This window comes from Hylobates moloch, unplaced genomic scaffold, assembly GCF_009828535.3.
Source record: "Hylobates moloch isolate HMO894 unplaced genomic scaffold, HMol_V3 SCAFFOLD_35, whole genome shotgun sequence".
Lineage (NCBI taxonomy): Eukaryota > Metazoa > Chordata > Mammalia > Primates > Hylobatidae > Hylobates > Hylobates moloch.
Window position 1 is genome coordinate 2,946,095 of NW_026652310.1, and position 26,281 is coordinate 2,972,375.

General features: G+C 39.9%; 2 protein-coding genes across 2 annotated transcripts in view; one reads left to right on the plus strand and one right to left on the minus strand.

Annotated features, from left to right (window-relative positions):
* LOC116463398 (ventricular zone-expressed PH domain-containing protein homolog 1-like) overlaps positions 1 to 26,281 on the plus strand; it is a 111,401-nt gene that overhangs the window by 41,773 nt on the left and 43,347 nt on the right. The window lies entirely within an intron of this gene.
* Positions 17,766 to 24,354, minus strand: LOC116463397 (pentraxin-related protein PTX3). The gene is made up of 3 exons (XM_032146485.2): positions 24,191 to 24,354; positions 23,340 to 23,741; positions 17,766 to 18,884 (listed from the first exon to the last, which is right to left on the minus strand). The coding sequence occupies exons 1-3, from the start codon at positions 24,318 to 24,320 to the stop codon at positions 18,271 to 18,273; spliced, it is 1,146 nt and encodes a 381-aa protein (XP_032002376.1). The 5' UTR covers positions 24,321 to 24,354; the 3' UTR covers positions 17,766 to 18,270.

The following is a 26,281-nucleotide window of genomic DNA, read 5'->3' on the forward strand; positions in this document are numbered from 1 at the left end:
CTCCTTGTCTTCTTCTATTTTCTTTGGTTTCAGATCAATCAAAAAACATGTTTTTGAATTTGGAGTCAGAGAACAATATATGATATTAATTGATGTGCATCCAAATGTCCCCAGTTCTCATTAATAAAGATGCACGAGGCCCATGAGTATCTCAGCCCACAGTTTACTGCCATAACCCACCACATGATAAGGTTGATCGTCAACCCTCTGTAAAGTGCTCACAGTCCAAATAATTCTTAGGTTCCCCAAGGGTGTCCTATGTGTGCTCTCTTCCCAAGGTATCCAGACCAATCCCTAAGCCCATACTGCTATTCTGGCCATGCTTCCTGGAGTAGCATGGTGGGGTGCTGGCTGTCCTCTTCCACCACGTGAGCCCAGCAGACCCTGAGGCCACTGCCATGCAGATCCCAGGAATGGACTCCACTCCTGGGAACTCTGTGCTGCCCTGCCAGTGACAGCAGTCTTTGTGCTGAGCCACTTGAAGCTTTAGGAACTACCAGGTCCTTAGCCCAGTAATTCAGTGTGGCAGCCTGTGGCAGGATAGGAAAGAACACTAGCCTTTCTCCTCAGTGTTACACCTTGGTAGAGAGGCCCCAGAGCAGTGCCAAACTGAGTTGCCATGTTTGCAGTAAAATAGATGGTTTTTCAGTAGAACAGAATAGAGAGCCCAGAAATAAAGCTGCACACCTAGAACCATCTGATCTTTGACAAATTCAACAAAAATAATCAATGGGGGAAGGACTGCCTATTCAACAAATGGTGCTAGGATAACTGGCTATCTATATGCAGAGGAATTAAACTGGACAACTATCACCATATACAAAAATTAACTCGAAATGGATTAAAGACTTAAATGCAAGACCTCAAACTATAAAAGTCCTCAAGGAAAACCTAGGAAATACCCTCTTGACAATAGCCTTGGCAATAAATTTATGGCTAAGTCCTTAAAAGCAATTATGACAAAAACAAACTGACAAGTGGGACCTAATTGAACTAGAGAGCTGCTAGACAGTGGAAGAAATTATCAACAGAGTAAACAGACAACCTACAGAATGGGAGAAAATTTTTGCAAACTGCGCATCTGAAAAAGGTCTAATATCCAGAATCTATAAGGAACTTAAGCAATTCAACAAGCAAGAAACAACCCCATTAAAAAGCGCAAATCAAAAAGTTAGAAAGATCTCAATTTAACAACCTAACAGCATAACTAAAAGAACTAGAGAACGAAGAGGAAACCAACTCCAAGGCTAGCAGAAGGCAAGAAATAACCAAAATCAGAGCTGAGCTGAAGGAGATTAAGACACAAATAAATTTAAAAGATCAACGAATCCAGGAGCTAGCTAGACTAATAAGGTAATAGAGAAGCTCCAAATAAACACAACCAGAAACAACAAGGTGATATTACTATTGACCCCGCAGAAATACAAACAACCATCAGAAGATATTATGAACACCTCTATACACATAAACTAGAAAATCTAGGAGAAATTAATAAATTCCTGGGCACATACACCCTTAAGACCTAACCAGTAAGAAATTGAATCCCTGAACAGACCAGTAATGAGCTCTGAAATTGAATCAGTAATAAATAGTCTACCAATCACAATAAGCTCAGGACCAGACAGATTCACAGCTGAATTCTACCAGATGTACAAAGAAGAGCTAGTACCATTCCTGCTGAAACTATTCCAAAAAATTGAGGAGGAGAGGCTCCTCCCTAACTAATTCTATAAGGCCACCATCATCCTGATACAAAAATCTTGCAGAGACACAACATAAAAAGAAAACTTCAAGGCAATATCCTTGAATATTGATGCAAAAATTCTCAACAAAATACTGGCAAAACAAATCCAGCAGCACATCAAAAAGCTTATCGATCATGATCAAGTAGGCTTTATCCCTGGGATGCAAGGTTGGTTGAACATATGCAAATCAATAAATGTGATTCATCACATAAACAGAACTAAAGACAAATCCAATAGATGCAGATAAGGCTTTTGATAAAATTCAACACCTCTTCATGTTAAAAATTCCCAATAATCTAGGTATTGAAGAAGGATACCTCAAAATAGTAAGAGCCATCGATGGCAAATCCACAGCCAACATCATACTGAATGGGCAAAAGCTGGAAACATTACCACTGAAAACTGGCACAAGACAAGGATGCCCTCTGTCACCACTCCTGTTCAACATAGTATTGGAAATCCTGGCCAGAGCAATCATGAAAGAGAAAGAAATATAGCACACCCAAATAGGAAGAGAGGAAGTCAAACTATCCCTGTTTGTAGATGATATGATCCTATATCTAGAAAATGCCATAGTCTCAGCCCAAAAGCTCCTTAAGCTGATAAACAACTTCAGCAAAGTCTCAGGATACAAAAATCAATGTATAAAAGTTACTAGCACTCCCATACACCACCGGTAGTCAAGCTGAGAGCCAAATCAGAAATGCAATCCCATTTGCAAGTGCCACACACACACACAAATAAAATACCTAGAAATCCAGCTAACCAGGGAGTTGAAAAATCTCTATAAGGAGAACTACAAAACACTCCTCAAAGAAGTCAGAGATGACACAAACAAATGGAAAAATATTCTAGACTCATGGATAGGAAGAAACAATATCATTAAAATGGCCATGCTGCCCAAAGCAATTTATAGATTCAGTATTATTCCTATTAAACTGCTAGTGACATTCATCACAGAACTAGAAAAAAATATTTTAAAACTCATGTGGAACCAAAAAAGAGCCTGAACAGCCAAGGCAATCCTAAGCAAAAAGAACAAACCTGGATGCATCATACTATCTGACTTCAAACTGACTTCAAATAGGGATACAGTAAGCAAAACAGCATGGTACGGGTACAAAAACACACACATAGACCAATAGAACAGAATAGAGAACCCAGAAATAAGGCTACACACCTACAACTATCTAATCTCTGAAAAAGCTGACAAAAGCAAGCAATGGGCCAAAGACTACCTATTCAATAAGTGGTGCTGGAATAACTGCCTAGTCATATGCAGAAGATTAAAACTGGACCCCTTTCTTATACCACATACAAAAATTAACTTAAGATGGATTAAATACTTAAATGTAAAACCCAAAACTATAAAAACGCTGGAAGACAACCTAGTCAACACCATTCTGGACATAGGAATGTGCAAAAATTTCATGAAGAAGATACCAAAAGCAATTGCAACAAAGGCAACTGCAACAAAAGCAAAAATTGACAAATATGATCTAATTAAACTGAAGAGCTTCTGCACAGCAAAAGAAACTATCAACAGAATGAACAAACAATCTAGAGGATGAAAGGAAATATTTGCAATGTATGCATCTGACAAAGGTCTAATATCCAACATCTATAAGAAACTTAAAGAAATTTACAAGAAAAAAATTACAAAGTGGGCAAAGGACATGAAAAGACACTTTTCAAAAGAAGACATACATGCAGCCAACAATCATGAAAAAAACTCAACATTACTGTTCATTAGAGAAATGCAAATCAAAACCACAATGAGATACCATCTCACACTAGTGTATTATTAAAAAATAACAGATTTTGGCAAGGTTGTGGAGAAAAAGGAATGCTTATACACTGTTCGTGGTAGTTGGTCCTCAAAAACCTAAAAACAGAACTACCATTCAACTCAGCAATCCCATTACTGGGTATATACCCAAAGAAATATAAATTGTTCCATCATAAAGACACATGCACACATGTTCATTGCAGCACTATTCATGTTAGCAAAGACATGAAATCAACCTAAATGCCCATCAATCATAGACTGGCTAAAGAAAATGTGATACCTATACACCATGGAAAACTATGCAGCCATAAAAAAGAACAAGATCATGTCCTTTGCAGGAACTTGGATGGAGCCAGAGACTATTATCCTTAGCAAGCTAACACAGGAACAGGGAACCAAATACCACATGTTGTCACTTATAAGTGGGAGCTAAATTATGACAATACCTGGACACATAGAGAGGAACAAAAGATACTGGGGCCTATTGGAGGGTGAAGGGTGGGAAAAGGGAGAGGATCAATAAAAGTAACTAATGGGTACTGGGCTTAATACCTGGGTAACAAAATAATCTGTACAACAAACCCCCATGACACAAGTTTACCTATATAAAAAAACTGGCTATGTACCCCTGAACTTAAAGAAAAAAAAAGGGGGCAAAGGACATGAACAGACACTTCTCAAAAGAAGACATAAAAGCAGCCAACAAATATATGAAAACATGCTCCACATCACTAATCATCAGAGAAATGCAAATCAAAATCACAATGAGATACCATCTCACACCAGTCAGAATGTCTATTATTAAAAATTCAGAAAACAATAGATGTTGGCAACGCTGCAGAGAAAAGAGAATGCTTATACACTATCTGCGGGAATGCCCATTAGTTCAGCCACTGTGGAAAGCAGTTTGGTGATTTCTCCAAGAAGTTAAAATAGAACTATTATTTCACCCAGCAATTCTACTACTGGGTATATATACCAAAGGAAAATAAATCCTTCTACCAAAAAGACACATGGACTCATATCTTCATTGAAACACTATTTACAATAGCAAAGACATGGAGTCAACCTAGGTGCCCATCAACAGCAGATTGGATGAAGAAAATGTGGTACATACACACCAAGGAATACTATGCTACCATAAATAAAAACAAAATCATGTCCTTTGCAGCAACATGGATGCAGCTAGAGGCCATTATCCTAAGCGAATTAATGCAGATACCACATGTTTTCACTTATAAGTGGGAATTAATCATTGGGTACATGCAGACATAAAGATGGGAATGATAGACACTGGGGGACTGAAAGGGGTAGGAAGAGAGGGACAAGGATGGAAAAACTACTTATTGGGTACTGTGCTCACTACCTGTGTGATGGGTTCAATTGTACTCCAAACCGCAGCATCATGCAGTATAGCCTTGTAAGAAACCTGCACATGTACCCTTGACTCTAAAAGTTGAAAAACTAAAATAAAATAGGTTATTGTCTTATCTAAAGCTGTCTTTCCTTCCCTTGGGCTCAACTATTCACCCAAGAGTTGGGGTTACCAACAGATTAATACTTTAATTCTCAAAATGCCTATTGCATTCCAAGAACTAAAGTTTTGTTCCTAACTTAAGCTCATTGTACCAGACATTCCTAAGATGGGTTCTTAGTACCATTGCAAGACTTCTGACCAGCCACCCCAATGGTCTGCCAGGTATGTCTGAACTCCAGCTGACAGTGGAAATTTATCACTCAACCTGTGCTTCCCTCTAAAGACTTGTCATTAATAATACTAGTCAGTATTTTCATTTCCAATCTCCTTTGGCCACAGGATTAAATCACCAATTTCACTTTATATGTAATATTAAATTTGCTTAAAGCCCAGAAAAGCAATTATGTTTTTTTTTCAAAACCTTGGCTACATTTTTGAAACAAATTTTATAGGAATTTAAAACACTTATACACACCACACATTTTAAAACCATGATAGTCAGACTTGCAAATAACAGATTTATGAAAAAAAATGAATTAGCCCTTTATTACTGCAAAGAACTTAGTTCATCTATTTGGGTTTTTAAAAAATGCTTTTTCGATGACAATGAAATCTTTGAAACACACAGTACACTTTCTAAATTCACTGCAAGCATTTGAAATAAACAAATAATTTGGTTTATTTGATCTGGCACTATGAAAATTATCATAAAATGAATGGTAATTTGACCTGTAAAAGGTTGGGGCTACATATTTCAGGGTTTGGAGTTTTAAGACTGATGTGACTGTAAAACTCCATTATCACTCACATGAGCCCATCAAACTTTAAGTTGCAAAGCAGAACGGATCTTGCTGTCTCTGATTAGTAAGTTTTCTGCTCTGCAATTCTTTGTCTTACATCCCCTACCAGACAGCCTGAGGAGTGATCATGGGGTTTCTTTCTTCACTACTTATAGTTTTTCTCCTCTTTAGATCTTCTTTGCCTTACAGTACATTAATCCTTATTTTCCCATGTTTCTACTTCTATAAAATACATTGAATGGTCATCCATTCAATGATGATGATAATAATTACAATAACATTAATAATAGCTACAATGGCTAAAATTTACTGCATGCATTTCTGATGCCAGATATTGTATTAAGCCATTTATACCGATTATATCATTCAATGCCCACAAGAACCTCATAAAAGAAGTCCTATTATTATCCCATTTTACCAGTTAGTAGTATTTTAGGCAACAGAAACCTACAGATATAAATGACTTGATGATGAGGAAGAAGAGAAGGAGAAGTAAGAGGAGGAGAAAGAGGAGCAACAACAACTCTTCCTTGGCACACATGCCTGCAAAGTCCATGAGTATACCAGACTTTCCAGATGGTTGATTCAGGGCTCAGTGGTGTCCCAAAAGTCAATTCTCAGCTCTGCTTCCTCAGGATGGGTTTTACTTTTGTGATTGGTGTAGGCCTCTACAGCTTCCAGCTCACATCATCATGAATACCAATTAAGAAAAAGAAAGTTCACATCCAGCCTTTTTATTTCTCTTTGATCTGACACAGGCCACATGAACATTTCTGAACCAATCCATCATTATTTCCAGGGGATACTGTACTTCAGTTGGTCAGGCTTAGGTCATGAGCCACCCTCAAAGCAGGGAATGGGAGTCGGCTGCAGCAAAGCCACATAGATTGGGAGTAGAGGAGGAGTAGATCCCCCAAAGAAACCCAGGACTGTTGCCAACAATAGGTGAATGGATAGTGGGTAATGAAAGAACACAAATGTCCATTGTATCATTTTGTAAGTGAGCAAGCTGAAGCTTAGAGAAGTTAAAAGCAAGATTCAAACCCTGACCACTTCACTGTAAAGTCTACTTTCACAATGTAATCTTAGCACCACCAAATACACTGGTTGTATTTTTATTTTCCCAGCCTCTGTTTCCTCATATATACATATAGATGTTGAGACAATGACATGATATAATGCCAAAACATAGTCAGCTTTCAATAAATATCAGCTAAGGTAGTGATGAGGATAATCATACTTGCCTTCCTATATTTGAATCCCTTTATTGCCAGGGAACTCGCTCACTGTTTCCTGTGACAACTCACTTTATCTCTGGACAAAACTGAGTACTAGATGTTTCTTCCTTTTGTTGAATTAGAAGTTCTCCCCTTGTGGCCTCCCACTTTTGACTAAGGCTCTTTTCTTGGGCCAAATAAACCCTCGTTCCTCTTCCACGTGACAAACTTTCAAAAACTAGCTCCAACTTTCATATCTCACCACTCCTTCCCTTTGCACTTTCCTCTTTTCCTCCTCAGGCATAACATTCATAGTTTCCCTCTCAGTTTGCTCACTCAGCAGATGATGACTTGTTTCTGCAACCATTTGCAAGATGTACCCAGACCCCTGCTCTGCTTGGCTGCCCTCCCCTGCATGTGCTCTGATTTGCTTGCTTATGAGGACTAAAATGGATTTATCCTCTCTACTGATACTGCATTTTCCTTAATGTAACCTAAAATCAAATTCAGTTTTTTGTCAATCACATCTTTGATTTCTCTTGACTTATATTTGAAATCTCCAAATTTTTAAATATAAATTATCTTAGTATATTCAGCAATTTCTGCCATACTCTGTGTTTAGCAGGCTTTTTGTCTTATGCAAGTACTTACTTTTAATTCTTTACACTTTTCTTTTATGAGATTCACCCCATTGCTTTGGCATGCAAAGATCTTGTTGGATGTTTTTCATCTCAGTGTATCTGCAGCTCTTCCAAAGTTCTTGTCACCCGTAAATTTTATGAGCAGAGCCACTCTCGTCTACATTTTAAAACACTGATTAAAAAGTTGACCAGATAGGGCCAGGAGACTCTTGTGCTGTGGCAGGGGTGTTTGCCTCTTAGACTTCTTTGCTATTATTTCCTTGATCATATTTTTAACAATTGTATTATATGCATCCATTTGCATCCTGTGCCTGATTTCAAACCAAACGCTCTTTTATGCTTATGAGTGAATCCTGAGAGACTTTGTCCAAGGGCTATGTATTTATCCCTGAAGGCAAATATTTCAATAGTTCTAAGCCAATTTTTGCTACCTCTTATTATTAATGGTTATATATAAGTAATGTTTACTTTTGCATTAAGTTTAAGTACACATTTATTTTATTCAAATTGTTTAGAGTTATTTTGTCTGTTCTGTATTCTCTAAATTCTCCCAGTAAGTGGTAATTGTAAAAGGTCTTACTGTGTCCGGAATTGGTGGGTTCTTGGTCTCACTGACTTCAAGAATGAAGCCGCGGACTCTCGCGGTGAGTGTTACAGTTCTTAAAGGCGGCGTGTCCGGAGTTTGTTCCTTCTGATGTTCAGATGTGTTCGGAGTTTCTTCCTTCTGGTGGGTTCGTGGTCTCGCTGGCTCAGGAGTGAAGCTGCAGACCTTCGCAGTGAGTGTTACAGCTCTTAAGGTGGCGCGTCTGGAGTTGCTCGTTCCTCCTGGTGGGCTCGTGGTCTCGCTGGCTTCAGGAGTGAAGCTACAGACCTTCACAGTGAGTGTTACAGCTCTTAAGGTGGCGCGTCTGGAGTTGTTCGTTCCTCCCGGTGGGCTCGTGGTCCCGCTGGCTTCAGGAGTGAAGCTGCAGACCTTCGCGGTGAGTGTTACAGCTCATAAAAGCAGTGTGGACCCAAAGAGTGAGCAGTAGCAAGATTTATTGCAAAGAGCAAAAGAACAAAGCTTCCACAGTGTGGAAGGGAACCCAAGCGGGTTGCCACTGCTGGCTGGGGCAGCCTGCTTTTATTCTCTTATCTGGCCCCACCCACATCCTGCTGAATGGTAGAGCCCAGTGGTCTGTTTTGACAGGGCACTGATTGGTGCCTTTACAATCCCTGAGCTAGACATAAAGGTTCCCCAGGTGCCCATCAGATCAGTTAGATACAGAGTGTCGACATAAAGGTTCTCCAAGGCCCCACCAGAGCAGCCAGACACAGAGTGTCAATTGGTGCATTCACAAACCTCGAGCTAGACACAGGGTACTGATTGGTGTGTTTACAAACCTTGAGCTAGATACAGAGTGCCGATTGGTGTATTTACAATCCTTGAGCTAGACATAAAGGTTTTCCAAGACCCTACCAGAGCAGACAGACAGAGTATCGATTGGTGCACTCATAGACCCTGAGCTAGACACAGGGTGCTGATTGGTGTATTTACAATCCCTGAGCTAGACATAAAGGTTCTCCACATCTCCACCAGACTCAAAAGCCCAAATGGCTTCACCCAGTGGATCCTGCAGTAGGGCTGCAGGTGGAGCTGCCTGCCAGTCCCGCGCCGTGGGCTCGCACTCCTCAGCCCTTGGGTGGTCGATGGGACTGGGCGCCGTGTAGCAGGGGGTGGCGCTCGTCGGGGAGGCTCGGGCAGCACAGGAGCCCATGGAGGGGGTGGGAGGCTCAGGCATGGCGGGCTGCAGGTCCCGAGCACTGCCCCCCCGGGAAGGCAGCTAAGGTCCGGTGAGAAATCGAGCGCCACGCCGGTGGGCTTGCACTGCTGGGGGACCCAGTACACCCTCCGCAGCCGCTGGCCTGGGTGCTAAGTCTCTCATTGCCCGGGGCCGGCAGGGCTGGCCGGCTGCTCCGACGAGTGCAGGGCCTGCCAAGCCCACGCCCACCCGGAACTCCAGCTGGCCCATAAGCGCCACGCGCAGCCCAGGTTCCCGCTCGCGCCTCTCCCTCCACACCTCCCTGCAAGTTGAGGGAGCCGGCTGCCGCCTTGGCCAGCCGGGAAAGGGTCTCCCACAGTGCCGTAGTGGGCTGAAGGGCTCCTCAAGTGCCGCCGAAGTGGGAGCCCAGGCAGAGGAGGTGCCGAGAGTTGAGTGAGGGCTGTGAGGACTGCCAGCGTGCTGTCACCTCTCATTACTTCTTGGAGGAAGGATTAAAGGTATAATTGGAATGTTATCTTGATTCATACTTAAAAGTTAAGGGGATAGAAAACTTGAATATCTCTATACCAAATAAGACAATTGTGTCAGTATTTTAAAATCAACTCACACACAAAAAAATTAAAAATAAAAAAACATACCAATTTAGTTTTACAGGAAAATTATAACAAATATGCAAAGAACAGATCATTACAATCTCTTTTAAACTTTCCCAGATAACTGAAACAGAAAAACATTCTCCACCTTATTCTACAGGGCTAGTATAGCCAGGATATCAATACCATGATATCAATACCAGACAAGGACAGTATGAGAAATAAAAATACAGGCCCATCTTAATTATGAACATAGATGCATAAATCATAAATAAAAATTTTAGCAAAAGGACTCTAGCAGTGCTTAAAGTAAATAATAGTTAACGTTTGCTGAGTGCTTACTATATACCAGGTACTGGCCTTTTAACCTATGTAATTCTCTCTCAATATCTTATGAGGGAAAAACTATTGTTAAACCCACTTTATAAATGCGTAATGACCTAGTTGAGTTTCTCCCACAAATGCAGGATGGCTTAATATTCGATATAATTCCACATTGCAAAAGACTAAAGAGGAAAAACATCATGTGATTAGTAAAAAGTATCTCATAAAATTCAGGACCTGTTTGTTCATGAAAACAAAATTCAAACCAGTAATTTTCTTAACATGATTAGAGGAGATACACAGATATATAATGACAGAGCACTATATATATAAATATATGTATGTATATTTCACTATATATATATATTGTGAAACAGTAGAAGCATTCATTTAAAGTCAGGAATGAGATGAGGATACCAATATATCTACTTCTATTTACTGTGGCACTAGAATCCCTGGCCTAGACAAGAAAAATAAATGAAAGTTATAATAATCAGAAAGGAAGGGTCAAAACAATCATTATCTCTAGAAAAATGTGATAATTTTCTATAATAGAATATTTAAATATTCTGGCTAGGTGTGGTGGCTTGCACCTGCAATCCCAGAACTTTGGGAGGCCAAGGTGAGAGGATCGCTTGAGCTCAGGAGTTCAAGACCAGCCTGGGGAACGTAGCAAGACCTCATCCCGACTAAAGATCAAAGAATTTATCTGGGCTTGGTGGTGTGCACCTGTAGTCTCAGCTACTCTGGAGGCTGAAGTGGGAAAAATAGCTTGAGCCCAGTAGGTTGAGGCTGCAGCAAGCTGTAATGATGCCACTGTGCTCCAGCCTGGGTGACAGAACAAGCCCCTGTCTCAAAAAAAAAAAAAAAAAAAGTAAATACTCTCCAGTCAATTTTAACACAAAATAAGACAAATTTCAGTAAAGTGCTAGAAGTGAGATCAATTTAGAGAAACTAGTTTTTTTCTTACATACTAGTCATAATAAATTGAAAATAGAATATTAAAATATTATTTAAAGTAGAAAAATATACAATACCTACAGGAAAATGTAGCTTTTTAGAATAAAATTATAAAAGTGCATTGAAAGCAATTAAATAAGAAAATGGAGAAATATACCATGTTCACAGATGGGAGAGTTTGATGTGGCAAAGATGTAAATTTTCAATAAATTTAGTGAAATTTCGATAAAATATCAACAGAGGATTCCATGAGAGATGACAAGCTGATTTTTAAATTTGCAAGATAAAGTGAAACAGATAGCCAAGACAGTTTCACAGAAGGAGAAGAAGATGGGAGTTGTTGGGGGAGAGGAAGAGGCAGTAATTTCCCTACCATATATCAATATATTATAAAATCGTAATAATCAAGACAGTGTAGCACTAGTGTAAGATAGGTAAATAACCCATGGAATAGAACAGAGAGGCAAGAAACAAATCCATGCATATATGGAAACTGTATATATGCTAGGGGAATATTGACAATAGAGAAGGACAGACTATTCAATAAATGATTTTGAGACAATTGTCCACATCACAACATGCATAAATTAATAGCAGATGGAATAAAGACCTAAATACAGAAAACAAATCTAAGTCTCTTCTTTAGTAAAATTTAAAAAATCTCTCAGCAAACAAGCAATAAAAGAGAACACCCTTATTCTGATAAAAGATATCTATTAATACTGAACAACTAAACTAAAATTACACTTATTAGGGAAATATTAATGTTTCCCTTTGAATTAAAAATTAAGATAAGGATGTCACTTTGTGTATTAGTCCATTTTCATGCTGCTGATAAAGATGTACCTGAGACTGGGCAATTTCCAAAAGGAAGACGTTTATTGGACTCACAGTTCCACGTGGCTAGGGAGGCCTCACAATCATGGCGGAACGTGAAAGGCACTTCTTAACATGGTGGTGGCAAGAGAGTATGAGGAGGTAGTGAAAGCTGAAACCCCTTATAAAACCATCAAATCTCATGAGACTTATTTACTACCATGAGAATAGTATGGGGGAAACCACTCTCATGATTCAAGTATCTCCCACTGGGTCCCTCCCACAACATGTGGGAATTATGGGAGTACAATTCAAGATGAGATTTAGGTGGGGACACAGAGCCAAACCATATCACTTGGGCAATGAATTTGTTTTCTGCTTAAATTATATCAGGGGTAAAATGTGATGTTTTGTAACATCAGAACCTTTTTAGAAAAGAAAGTTGTTTTCCAGTGCTCCAGAATGTCTCAAAACTTGTTCTTTGCCTTATGAAAATGGTCTGTAATGCCTTTTCAGTACTGATAAATAAAAGCACAACCAATGCTTAGTGCATCACAAGTTAGCATATCTTTCACTCAAGAAGCTGAAAATATTATTGAAGACTCTACAACTGCAATGGATTATCTGAGAGTTTATAGGGAAGCCCTTTTAAAATTTTGATTTGAAACTCCATGATGCAATGAACACCATTGCTATTTAATCTAAAAGTAGTAATGTTCCTTTTTCTGCATTTCTGAATCAGTGATCATAATAAAGAAATACGCCTCATCATCAATATGCCTTTTACATGGTCCTCTGGCACAAGTCACAGAATGACTTCAAATGATTGGAAACTTAAGTAGAAAGTCTTTGGAAGAAAACGTAACATCTCATCAAGAGTCCAAATCCTTTTTTACTTGCTGGCAATGACCTGGAAAATACTGTCTAGTTAATTATGATAAATTCAGCTCATTTTTTCTCTGTGTGAGACAAATTTCAAACCACTGCTTGGTGAGCAGTCTCAGAAAAATGGAGATAGAAAATTGTCCCCCCCCATTTAATATGACAGTTATAATATATATGACATAGGATGTATGAGACTTAAATAGATAAAATATCTATGCTTTGTACAATTCTGGGCCCATAGTTCATCAATGGTTACCATGATTTCTATAATCATCAACATCATCATCGTTCTGGTTGTTTTTGTCATCACCAATTGAGTATCTGCTATGTACCAGGTCTATATTAAAAGACTGTAGGCAGGCTGGGTGCTGTGGCTCATGCCTGTAATTCCAGCACTTTGGGAGGCTGAGATGGGCAGATCACTTGTTGTCAGGAGTTCAAGACCAGCCTGGCCAACATGATAAAACCCCATCTCTACTGAAAATACAAAAATTAGCTAGGCGTGGTGGCACACGCCTGTAATCCCAGCTACTCAGGAGGCTGAGGCAGAAGAATCACTTGAACCTGGGAGGCAGAGGTTGCAGTGAGCCGAGATCATGCCACTCCACTCCAGCCTGGGAGACAGAGTGAGACTCCATTTCAAAAAAAAAAAAAAAGATTGGAAGCAGAACCATATCCACTCATGGAGTTTCATAATCTCTAGGGAAATGCTTAACCATTAAAAATTCATGATACAATTATTCTTAAAGGAAGTGGTTTTTAAGTTCACCATAAAACAAGTTGTTGGGAAAGAATTTATTAATCAAATATTCTAGGAAACAAGCTACTAAGCAATCTTATTAAGAATATTCAACCTGAATATTTATACCCATAGAAAACTATTAAATGTAGAGTTATAAAAAGACAGTGCACATATGGATCAAGGAATAGAGACGTTTTAAAACAGTAAAAGACTTCTAAATTGTTAACCAAATCTTGGAGCTGATCTAACTCAGAGTTTGCACCTTCTTGACTTCACCAGTAGATGCTGCTGTGAAGTAGAACAAGGCCTGCATTTGTGTGCTGAACTCTGAAAATGACTTACCCACAATGGAAAAGAATCCTTACATTCATTTATTTGTTCGTATTTTTTTGCTTGCTTATTTAGTTTCAATCCACTGAAAACAACTTGGAAAAACATTTTTTAAGATAACTATCTTATTTTCAATATAACTTTATGGTTTATAAAGCACTTTTTTGAAAATTATCTGCTTACTAATCTTTCAACAAGGTAGACAAGTCTTGTTATCCCTGATTTCCTGACTAATTTGAGAATCATAGAGATTACTTGACAAGCCTGATTTCTTGTAGTTATTAAGTTACTAGGTGATGGTGCCAGGATTTGAATACTGGATTTCTGATCCCAAACCCAGCAAACTTTTGTGCTACACTCCAGATTTATAAAACTTGATGCAAGGATCAACGATATGAATGTTCATGTTCACTGAATCCAAGAATACATCAATGAACATATACAATTACTTTAACCAAGAGTTTAACCTTAGTAGTACATTTCTTAAGTGGCTGAACGACAATGCTGGAAACATTTGGCCTTAGTAAAACTCAGGGAAGAGATTTCTAATCTAAGATTTGACAGGAAATGAAATAAAAATCAATTATAATTTCTTGTTTGTTTGCAAATCTAATTCTTTGTTAAAGTGAAGTCAATCAAGTAATTGTAAATAGAAAGCTCTACAATTCTACACTATATGCTTGGTAGTAAAATGTTCTGGATATATTTTAAAGGTGTTAATACTTATAAGCCCATTTATATTGTAATAGACAAGGAAAATATATCAACTGCGTTTAGCTCATATATTATCTCTGCCAAAAAATTAGCTCTACTGGAGATATATACATACATACTAGAGTGAAAAACTGTTCCAGTTTGCCTGGGACTGAGGGCTTCCCAGGACATGGAACTTTCAGTGCTAAAGGTGGGACAGTCTTAGGCAAACCAGGACAGTTGCTCACTCTACACACACAAATAATATTATTTATATGCATATATATTATATATTTATTACACATACATCTTTCCTCCTAATAGCTTGAGTCATCTTGCACAATTATTTTACTATGCTGTAATATGGTGATGTCTCAATAAGTATTTGGTGAATGAAAATGTGTGACAATGTGCTAACATAAGCCAGCATGCTGATACTTCTCTTTAGATATTTTATCTCAGTTTTACACATTTCTTATTTCCTCCTTTTGCTAACACCTATATATTCTCAAACTCATTAAATGTTATTGCTTAGTTGTTGTTTTTTTTTTAAGTCAGATATCCAACTTCCTGAGAATTTGTAAAATGTATTTTCCAAGTTTAGGTTATGGGTGTTTTCGAGAGAATAAAGTGCATAGTTGTTTTGTGTGTGTGTGTGTGTGTGTGTGTGTGTTTTGTTTTGTTTTTTGAGATGGAGTCTCACTCTGTTGCCAGGCTGCAGTGCAGTGGTGCGATCTTGGCTCACTGCAATCTCCGCCTCCCGGGTTCAAGAGATTCTCCTGCCTCACCCTCCTGAGTAGCTGGGATTACAGGCGCGTGCCACTACACCCAGCTAATTTATGTAATTATTTATTTTGAGACAGAGTCTCGCTCTGTTGCCAGGCTGGAGTGCAGTGGCGCGATCTGGGCTCACTGCAACCTCCACCTCCCAGGTTCAAGTGATTCTCCTACCTCAGCCCCCCGAGTAGCTGGGACTACAGGTGCGTACCACCATGCCTGGCTCATTTTTTGTATTTTTAGTAGAGACGGGGTTTTACCATGTTGGCCAGGATGGTCTCGATCTCCTGACCTCGTGATCTGCCTGGCTCGGACTTCCAAAGTGCTGAGATTACAGGCGTGAGCTACCCTGGCTGGCTGTAGTTTTTAAAATTAAAATAAAAATTACTGGATCAAAATTAGATCGAGTGATCAACCAACTGAAAGATTAAACATGACAAAAGTATATTTTTCTCTCACGTAAAAGAAGTCCATGGGCAGACAGCTCAGGGCTGGCTAGATGGCTTCACAATGATCAGAAACCCGTGCTTCTTCTGTATTGTTACATGGAGTCTCATGGTCTAAGATGGTTGCTGAAATTCCAGCCCATTACCATATTCCAATCAGACAGAAGGAGGAAAAGAACCACATATAATATTTCAGCATTGGTCAGAACATAGTTATATGGCTGCATCAAGCTGCAAGTAATGTTGAAAAATATAGAATTTACTCTGAGTGGTCACATGTTCCACTAAAGCTAGGATTCTATCATTTAGAGAAAGAGAATGAATATCTGGGAAAATTAGAAGTTCTTAGAACTCCTAGCTAGACTTACTGCTCTAGCAGATGAAATTTCTACTTTTTTAACCCAAGAATTATTTTATTTTCTTCTATTTGTTTGTTCTTCGTCCTAAACATGTAATTACTTAAAAAAATTAAAAGTTTTCTTACATTAAATTCTGTCAGCATATGAGTTTGCATTTATCTTGGCCTGCAACATCTGGCATCACTTAAACATGTATAATTCGTGTTGCAGCATGTAAAGGAATTTAAATCATGCCTAATTTTCTGCCTAAGTTTTGGGTCTAGTTTTCCTTCTTCCAGCTGGGAGTTCAAGTCATATAGACAATGGCTAGACAGGGACTTTGCATGTGCCCAGTGTGTCTACAGCCTTGAATTATGTGACCTCCAAGAGTCTGAGACTGGCCTATCAGCCCCTAACTACAAGTGATTTTCTTAGAGGCTTAGCCTCGTTTGTGGGTTTCACAAGTGGAATGAAGCTATACTTATATGATGAACATACTCAAAAATTATTAGATTCATGGAATTTTATTGCTGAAAGGCACTGAGTCCAATCATCTCCTTTTACTGAGAAGATCCAGAGGAGTTATGTAACTTATCTGACACCTAGCTAGTTAGTTACAAAATTACTCCTGGTGTTATTCTCCAAACCTCATGAAGAGGAAACATCCTGTGGTTGTCCATGCCCTATCTTTCGGAGGACATATCATCACTGTGGGTCCACCACATTTCAAAAGCAGCTTTGTGAGGCCCTTCTATCAGCCCTCACATAGAATCTACAGGAGAATACTAGTGTGGTGGGGAAAGTTACCTCCCCATCCACAGTGTGAAGGGGCTTGACCTCTTCCTCCTGAGTAAGTAAGAGAATGGGTGTGCTTTCAGGGCAGGAGTTCTTTTCCAGATTCTTAGGTCTCCCAAATAACATTCCTAAGCCATGTCTTGCAGCATCATGTGTATCTGGGGAACTGTGATGATTCATGTTTGGTGTTTGTTTTTATGTTATACAGTACAGAAAGTTATATAAGCTCCTAGAATTGTCAAATGGGAAGAGTCCTAGAGATTCTTATTTCATCAATTCCTTGATTTCTTAGCTGAGAAAACTAAAACCCACAGAGATGAATTGACTTGGCAGAGATAATATTTCTTGCTTATGATTTGTAGGAAGCCAAACTTAAAACAAGTCTATAGTTGTTCATTCCTAACTATATTAACTATGCTGTTTACATAATAGTATCTGAAAACTAATTGCCTACTTTACATGAAAAGAGAAAAGTATGAGTTTGCTCCAAAACATCTCTTAAATTTATAATTAAATGACGTGAGCTAGTTTTATAAAATATTTTATTTACAGTAGAGCTTTACAAAAATAGTCTTAATAAAATTAATACAAATCCTTTTTGCAATATAACTTATATGACTATCTTCTCAAAAAAGTGACATTCGATTATAACACACAAACTACATTTATAGTTGTTAAGTCACCTTGTAATATAAATATGTTTTCATCATTTTTTTTGTAATAAGGTACATACCAATAACAATGAACAATGGACAACAAATCTTATTTTGTTATTCTTCCAATGTAAAATTCATCTCTAGCCAAAACAAAATTAACCAAAGAAAAGTAAAACAATTGTCCCTCTGTTCAACAATACAGTCCTTTTTAATTATTTGAGAGTTTATCTGACAGAGACACAGCATTAAACTGAAAGCACCATGGCATAAAGTCTAGTAACATTATCCTCAAAAGCTTTTTCCAATGTCTTTCCTTCAACTGTTTATTCAGTATTTTGCCAGTACAAATAAAGATTGATCTCAACTCTCTCCTTCATTAGTCTCAAGTGTTCCTATTATGCATTGAGTTTTCAGACCTTCCCAACTGGCATGTATTTTAAGTGTGAGTTTCTTTCTTTGGCTTCAAGTGGAGTTTCACAACATTTATGAAACATACTGAGCTCCTCCATGTGGCTGGATCTCTGTGACTCCCCACCCAACAATATTCCCCCGGATGTGACAAGACTCTGCTCCTCCGGTCTCTCTTATCTCTTCATTGCTAAGAACACTGTCCCAGATATTGAAGCCTGTGAGTCTCCCAGAGAAGGCTAATGTTTCATCAAAGCCACCACCCACACAGCAGCCATTCTTTTCTTGGCCAATCTGCAGGATTCCTCCCTCAGGAACAATGTGACCTGTGGCCATCTCAACAGTGGTAGCTGCCAGTTCACCATTTACCCACAAGGATGTGAGCCCATTCTCTGAATTCCAGGTGCTGCACAGGTGGGTCCACCTTCCCAGGGAAACCATGGCTTCAGCAACCAGTTTGTTCTCCTCTCCACCCACCACAAACACTATGGACTGGTAGCTGAGATACAGCTGGATTTCATATGGATTCCTCTTTGTGCCATAGGAAAACAGGATGGTTTTGTTTAATACATCTGTGGCTTTGACCCAAATGCAGGCACTAAAAGACTCAAGCCTCATTGGTCTCACTGGATGCACACTTCCAAAAATCTTCTTGGAACGCATTGGGAATAAAATAGCTGTTTCACAACCTAGAGTAGCAAGAAAAGAAGAAGAATATTAAAGAAAATATAAATTCATTCAGAATTATTCTGGCATTAGTTATTTTAACATAAGCATTTTAATGATTACAATTGAAAGCTATATGAAACCATACATTATGACTTAAGAAGCTTCCACTGTAATCTCTGCAGAGCAAAGAAAATGAGAAAAAGGAAAGCCAATTGTCTTATCCAATGAAGCATCTAAATGAAGAGAAAGTATGCAAATAGGAGAGCCAACTAGTCCAAACCCACAAAATAATAAAAGCCATAACTACCTCCCCTTCCAATTTGCATATTTTCCTTGTTACTGCTTTTAAAAAAAAAAAAAAGTTGAATCACTATCAGTTAACTTCAGACAATAATTCTATAATTTCCAAGAATTCAGAACCCAACCTTGTTCTCTCTTTTTGCCACCAACAAGTTCCTAAAATAATAAGCCTATGAAATTCAGTAGACCTAGTTCACTCCGTTTAGCCTTTACCAACATGCATTTTTCAGCAAAATTCTAGGATAGTGATGTTATTGCAGAATACTTTTTTTTTTTTTTTTTTTTTTTGAGACAGAGTCTCACTCTGTCACCCAGGCTGGATTGCAGTAGCGCAATCTCGACTCACTGCAACCTTCGCTTCCCAGGTTCAAGCGATTCTCCTGCCTCAGCTTCCGGAGTAGCTGGGACTACAGGTGCACACCACTGCGCCCAGCTAATTATTGTATTATTTTTAGACACGGGGTTTCATCATATTGGCCAGATTGGTCTCGAACTCCTGACCTCATGATCCGCCTGCCTCAGCCTCCCAAAATGCTGGGATTACAGGCATGAGCCACCACACCTGGCCTGCAGAATACATTTTAATACACCAAATGTTCTCAGATATTTGTAAACTTTGCAGAGTTTTTAGAAAACTACCTTTGAAAGGCAACAATGTGTAATAATGATGACTAAGCTTATTGGGCATTCACTATGTATCAGATACTGTTCTAATCACTTTGTATGTCATTTTAATCCTCATGCCAACCATAAAAGATAGTCTTTTACATTCCTGTTTTACAGATGAGAAAACTTAGGTAAAAGTAACTTATCTATGTTTACATAGCTGATAAGTAGTAAAACTAGAGTTTGAATTTTTGCAGTCTGATCCCAGAGGCCACACCCTTAATCAGCACACTACCGTGCCTCTTATTAATAGAACCCCTAGATTTCTCTAGGAGGGCTAGAATCCAGATGGTGTTACTACTAATGAGCCATGCAACTTTGGATGAGCCCCATAATTTCCTCTAGGCTTTAGTGTTATCTAAAAAATCCTCTTCCATTCTGCTCCTAATATTCTGCAAGTCTGTAAGCAGCAAGTATGTAGCACTCAAGAGCTGAATAGAACAAAAATATGTTTAAAAATTCTACTTTGTCCACATGCTTATAATTACTATTTAAGCAGTAATTGAAAATCTTTAAGAGAAGTACATTCTTTCAAGGGGCCTGGTTGGAGAACATGTTTCTGCTAAAGAGCACTTGGGAGGGGGACTTTCAAATTTGAGGTGGAAAGCTCAGTAAGTTTCCACCATTGTCCATCTCAAGTCGACTTAGCCATTTGGGAAGCTGGAGATGCTGAAACGAAAACCTTTTACCTGTCCCTGGGAAAGAATAGGTGAGCTCTGCATCTATATACATATATATGTGCAAAACAAAATTACCATACATATACATACATATACATATGTATATAAATGTGTGTGTATATATATGTGCGTGTGTGTATGTAGGTGTTTTTTAAAAAACACCTAAATTAGGGCAGGTATAACAACCTAAAGAAGATTTGCCATAAGACAGCTTTGAAAAGCAAACTCCCAGAATGGTTCCAGAATAACTGGTAAAGAGACAGAACTTGCAGAAACCAAACACCCATGTAAAAGTGTGGTAAACTATGTCAGATTCCTACAAGTGGCTCAGGGGTAGGCTCTATCCTGAAAACATTAAACAAATATGGACCTTATCCTTTAGTATTAGGGATAGTCAAATAAAATATTGACATTCAGATAATCATATAAAAGTAACTACAATACTAAAACACAAAACTGGCTCTGTCATGCTTTGATACTTTTCACTAAATAATTTGAACTTTTGAAGATTTTTTAAAATTAGTTTTTAATGAGGCAGGGATTCTTTTTTCAAATGAAATTGCTAGGTACATCTTTTTTCTAGCTGTGTTAACTAAAATCAAATAAAAATCATTGCAAAAAATCACTGAAAAAAATCACCATATCCATGGGCATTTGATATAGTCTCTATAAAGTTTCAGTAAAGTAGTGTTCAATCACGCCTGTAATCCCAGCACTTTGGGAGGCCAAGGCGGGCGGATCACGAGGTCAGGAGATCAAGACCATCCTGGCTAACATGGTGAAACCCCGTCTCTACTAAAAATACAAAAAATTAGCCGGGTGAGGTGGCGAGCACCTGTAGTCCCAGCTACTCAGGAGGCTGAGGCAGGAGAATGGCGTGAACCCAGGAGGCGGAGCTTGCAGTGAGCCGAGATCGCGCCACTGCACTCCAGCCTGGGCGACAGAGCGAGATTCCGTCTCAAAGAAAAAAAAAAGTAGTGTTCAAGAGGGTGCCTACTGCAATCTAATTAAGTGATTTCCTCTTTAAGCCCAGGCAGTCAGGATTGCATTCCAAAGCACTCCTGGATTGCATCTCAGAGACTCAGCTTCCCTCTAGGCTACGCTGGCTATGTAAGTTCATGGACTGGAACCGCATGTTGGTTATTTTTGGTGATCTTCTTTTGGGGACCAGCGATACCCAAAAACGAGGCTCTTAATACCTCTTTAAAATGTCAGAAACTCTCTTATGAAATGGCTTTTAACTAATAGGTTTTTCTGATTATCAAAGACCAAACAAAATTAAAACCAGGTTCTTAGGAGGCTAACAGCAGAATGATTAGGAGCCAAGCTGGCTGGAGACCAAGAAAAGATAAATCAAAACATATGGGCAAAAGTATTATTGGATGTAATAAGGATTAACATCTTAGAATTCAGAAATACATCTCTCTTCTGCTCTAACTAATATGCAAAGATGAAGATAAAAAATAGAGTAATTCTTCAGTTTTTCAGGTGCATTATATGTACAATGACTTTACGTGGTTTGCGAAACACAAGCCATTTCATCCATTAAAATGGCTGCAGAATTCTAATTTCTCTCCTGTCACATTGAGAATCTACTGTACATTTGATTTTATGCTTTTTCTCCTCTGAAGCCCTATTTAGTATTTACTGACAAGCACCCCTCAAATATTTAGGAAATATGATATGGTTTCTGTAACTTTAAATGAAACATGCTCTCATTACATAAAATTCTGTAACTTTAAATGAAACATGCTTCTTCCCCCTCCCCATCCAGCAAAAGTTGTTTTCTTGGAAATATAGGGAAGGATTCTCAGGAAAAGTGCAAGTTATATTTTCTTACCTAGGACACTGATTTTCTAATACAATCCAAAATGATTGTCACACCACCGTTTCTTAGAAGTTTTGGCATACAAAGGGGTATTGATTGGCTCCGAGTCTTCTATTTCTTTCTTTTAACCATCTTTAGAATGTATTATTTTGGGAACCCATGTCTGTTTGGAGATTCATGGAGTGTCATATGGGACTTTGAGAAGTTGCCTGTGGTTTGAACAGTCTCTCCTGTTTGGCCCCAATTCTCTGAATCCCTGGGGTGGAGCTGGGATCGCCTACACGGATTGGCTCCTACACCTGAGAGTTCCACGCTGAATCACAAACCGCACACCCTCCGACCTCCCCTGTCGCGCTAATTCCACAAACCCCGGGGTAGGGGGACCCCTGGAGAATTCCGCTGACCCTTGGGGAGATCAGCTTCAGCCTCAAGTTTCTTTCTGAGAATGGGTGGGCGGAGAGGAGGGGCCGGCTGAGGGGCTGGAAAACATCCCTAAACGTTAGCCTGGGCCCTGAAATAGTGCGGGAAACCAGAGCTCCTCTAAAGACAGAGGCAGGATAAAATTAGAAGACGTGGAAATCCCTAACGGAGGGAAGCTGGACGGCAAGAGGGGTCACGGTTATAACGGGCCAGTGGACTCCTGCAGCGCCTAGTCGGATCGGGTGTCAGGGGCCCTAGACAGACGTCTATTTCAAGACTGTGATGGTTACCTCCACAACTCTCTTTAGGGCTCCTTAGGACTGAGGAATACTTTTTTAAAGCCAATTTTCCCGCCTTGTATGGTGTGCCTGAGGTCTGTGACCGCGCATGCAGAAATACGTGTGTGTGTGTGTGTGTGTGTGTGTGTGTGTGTGTGTGTGTGTGTGCGCGCGCGCGCGCGCGCGCACGCGCCCGCTTCCCATGAAAGCTTCCCCTAGAATGTTGCCTGGCTTAGCTTGCCGTTACGCGCGCTCCCGGAACAAAGCCTCAGTGGGAAGTCCCGGCCCCGCTTGCCTCCTTACCTGCCGGCAGCCAGCTCCGGGCAGCCCAGCCCTGCACCGCGTGCAGGTCGGCTCGCGTCTGCCGCAGCTCCTCTAGCACCGCGGCCAGGGCGCGCCCCGCCTCCTCTGGGCGCTGCGCCTCCGCGCTCTCCAGGCGCGCCAGCCTGCGGCCCGCGTCGCGGGTCGCTTGTAGCAGCTCGTCCAGAGCACTGGTCAGCCTGGCCTCCGCGGGAGCCCCCGGCGCGCACGGCCTCGCCAGGCTTTCCGCTAGCCGGCCCAGCTCCTCCCGCAGCCTCTGCAGCTCGCCCCGCAGAACGTCGTCCGTGGCTTGCAGCAGCATGCCCTCTCTCATCTGCGAGTTCTCCAGCATGATGAAGAGCTTGTCCCATTCCGAGTGCTCCTGACGGCAGTCGCACGGCGTGGCTAGAGTACGGGATACATACACGTTACCAGCCCGCCCAGGCCTGCCTTGGATGTGCTTTGTAAAAGCTGACCTCCCTCGGTAGTGCCAAGTTGCAGCCCGTCCCTGGCATCCCCCTTGCCTTTAAGGACACCTTCGAAAAACAGCATGTAAATGTCTCAGAAACGACAGAAATCATTCATTCAGGTATAGATTAAGTTGTACCCTATGAAATCGCCGGTTATGTAACTCAAAACAGTCAAATATTGACGATTTTATATGATTCAACCCATTATGTACGTTACAGAAATAACTTTGAAACCTCCGTCTTTATTCAAGTGCTTCTCACTTTTGCATAACAAACTATAAATTTTTAACTCGTCTCACTGGCTACAAAGTATATGTTTGTTATTTAGACCAAGAGGTGGATATGTAGTTAGGATTAGCAGAGAAACAGTTAAAGTGAACTTACGGTCCTCAGTGGGATGGAGTCCATTGTCTATTTCGTTGTCCAAATTCACATACATGAGATCATAATCATCCGAGTTCTCGGCCAACACTGCAGACCAGAGAGCACAAAACAGAATCGCAAGGAGATGCATTGCTGGAGAGACGCAAAGTTCTTTCCACAGCTGGCGGGAGGAGACTCTCAAGTGAGCTGAGTTTGAGCGGAGGAGAGTGAGAGTGAGAGGCTGGAGCAGAGAGCCCTTAATAAATGCTGGGGAAAGCCTGAATGGGGATGAATGAGTAATGCTGGTGGCACTGCGGTAACGGGAGTTCCCCTGAATTTGGTTGGGGAGGGGGCTGGGTGGGAGGGCAAGGGAAATGTGGAAGTTGCACAATATTAAACCGCAAAGGTTTACACTGCAGTCAGATTAATTGGAGGAGGGTCAGAGGGGAAAGAGGAGAGAAACTGGGCTTCTACTGTTCTCCTGAGAATTAGCTGTTGTAATTTGAATTGATAGCAATGGGGCTGAAGGAGGGGTGGTAGAGGAGAAATTTCAGAGGGTGCTGAAGCAAATCATCATTTCAGCATTTTCTGTGAGCTGTTATTATTTCACAACCCTTTATATATAGAAAACTTTCCATGTTTCCTTTGTACACTGTTTTATAGGTTGAAACTGAAAGTGGTCTGATTCCAAGGTAAACCAACATATTAATAATTGTTATGGCTCTGAAAGTCAAGTCCAATCTGAGCTATCTTGTCTTTAATACTTCTGGAGTTGCACCTATTCTTTTATAGACAATTTTTTTTTTGAGACTGAATTTCGCTCTTGTTACCCAGTCTGGAGTTCAATGGTGTGATCTCGGCTCACTGCAACCTCCGCCTCCTGGGTTCAAGCGATTCTCCTGCCTCAGCTTCCCGAGTAGCCGGAATTACAGACACCCGCCACCATGCCCAGTTAATTTTTTTTTTTTAGTACAGACGGCGTTTCACCATGTTAGCCAGGCTGGTCTCAAACTCCTGACCTCAGGTGATCTACCCGCCTTCACCTCCCAAAGTGCTAGGATTACAGGCGTGAGCCACCTCACCTGGCCTAAGACAAACAACACAGTACAACTGGGTAAACCTAAAATGGGGGAAAAAAGGAATATACTTATTTAGTTATTTAGGTATGTTTCTTTTCATAACTTGGTATTATGTGGACATTATATTATTCTACAAGATTTCGAGGCAAGGATCATGTTTTAAAAGTAAACTTAGAGATTTCTGCTTCTAACAATATATACACGTCTGTGTTCACATGATATTAATAAAAACTTAAAAGGTACAGATGAGCTCCCATTAAAGTAAGGGGAAAATCCAGGGGCAAAAGACAGAGAGGAAAGCAAAAACAACAATCCCATGAGCTGATGCTATGGCCCCTCTGGAATAGGAGTGAAGTGAGATAGGGGTTATTAGTTCTATAACCACCAAATGTTGATGACCATGTGGAAGCAAAGCTTAGGCCAAAGGTGGAGAGTTAGAAGGGAGACCCTCATGAAAGCCAGGACCCTCAGAGGGTTACCTACTGTATTTCAGTAGGTACAATCTCACTCTGCCCTAGCACAAAGAGGTAGGAAGCAATCATGTCTCTCTTTGAACTCTACAAGGTCCCTCTGAGTTTGTGAATTTGGGCCTGCCCTCAGATATGTTTGGAATTCAAATATATACTATCTGCCACTGTGAAAAAAAAAAAGAATTCACAATGATATTTGAACATATGAGGAAGCAAATCACTATAAATTAGAATCAGCAGAAACCAAAAAGGATTAGACACCTCTCCCCAAGAACTTCATTTAGTTGAGATATCAGCCAAAAACTAGAAAATAAATATGTTTAAAACTATTGAAGCTCTAAAAGGAGGAATTGAAAATATGAGAAAAGAATAAGACATTGTCAAAAAGAAAAAGGCTAGGTCATTTTTTTTTAAAGAACCAAATATAACTTCTAGAATTAAAAAAAGTTAATTGAAAATTTTAAAAGCTCAAGGCATGGATTAAGTGGCAAATTAGGCAAAGCTGAAAAGAATATTAATGAACTGGAAGACAGATATAAGGAAATAATCTAAAATGTGCTGCT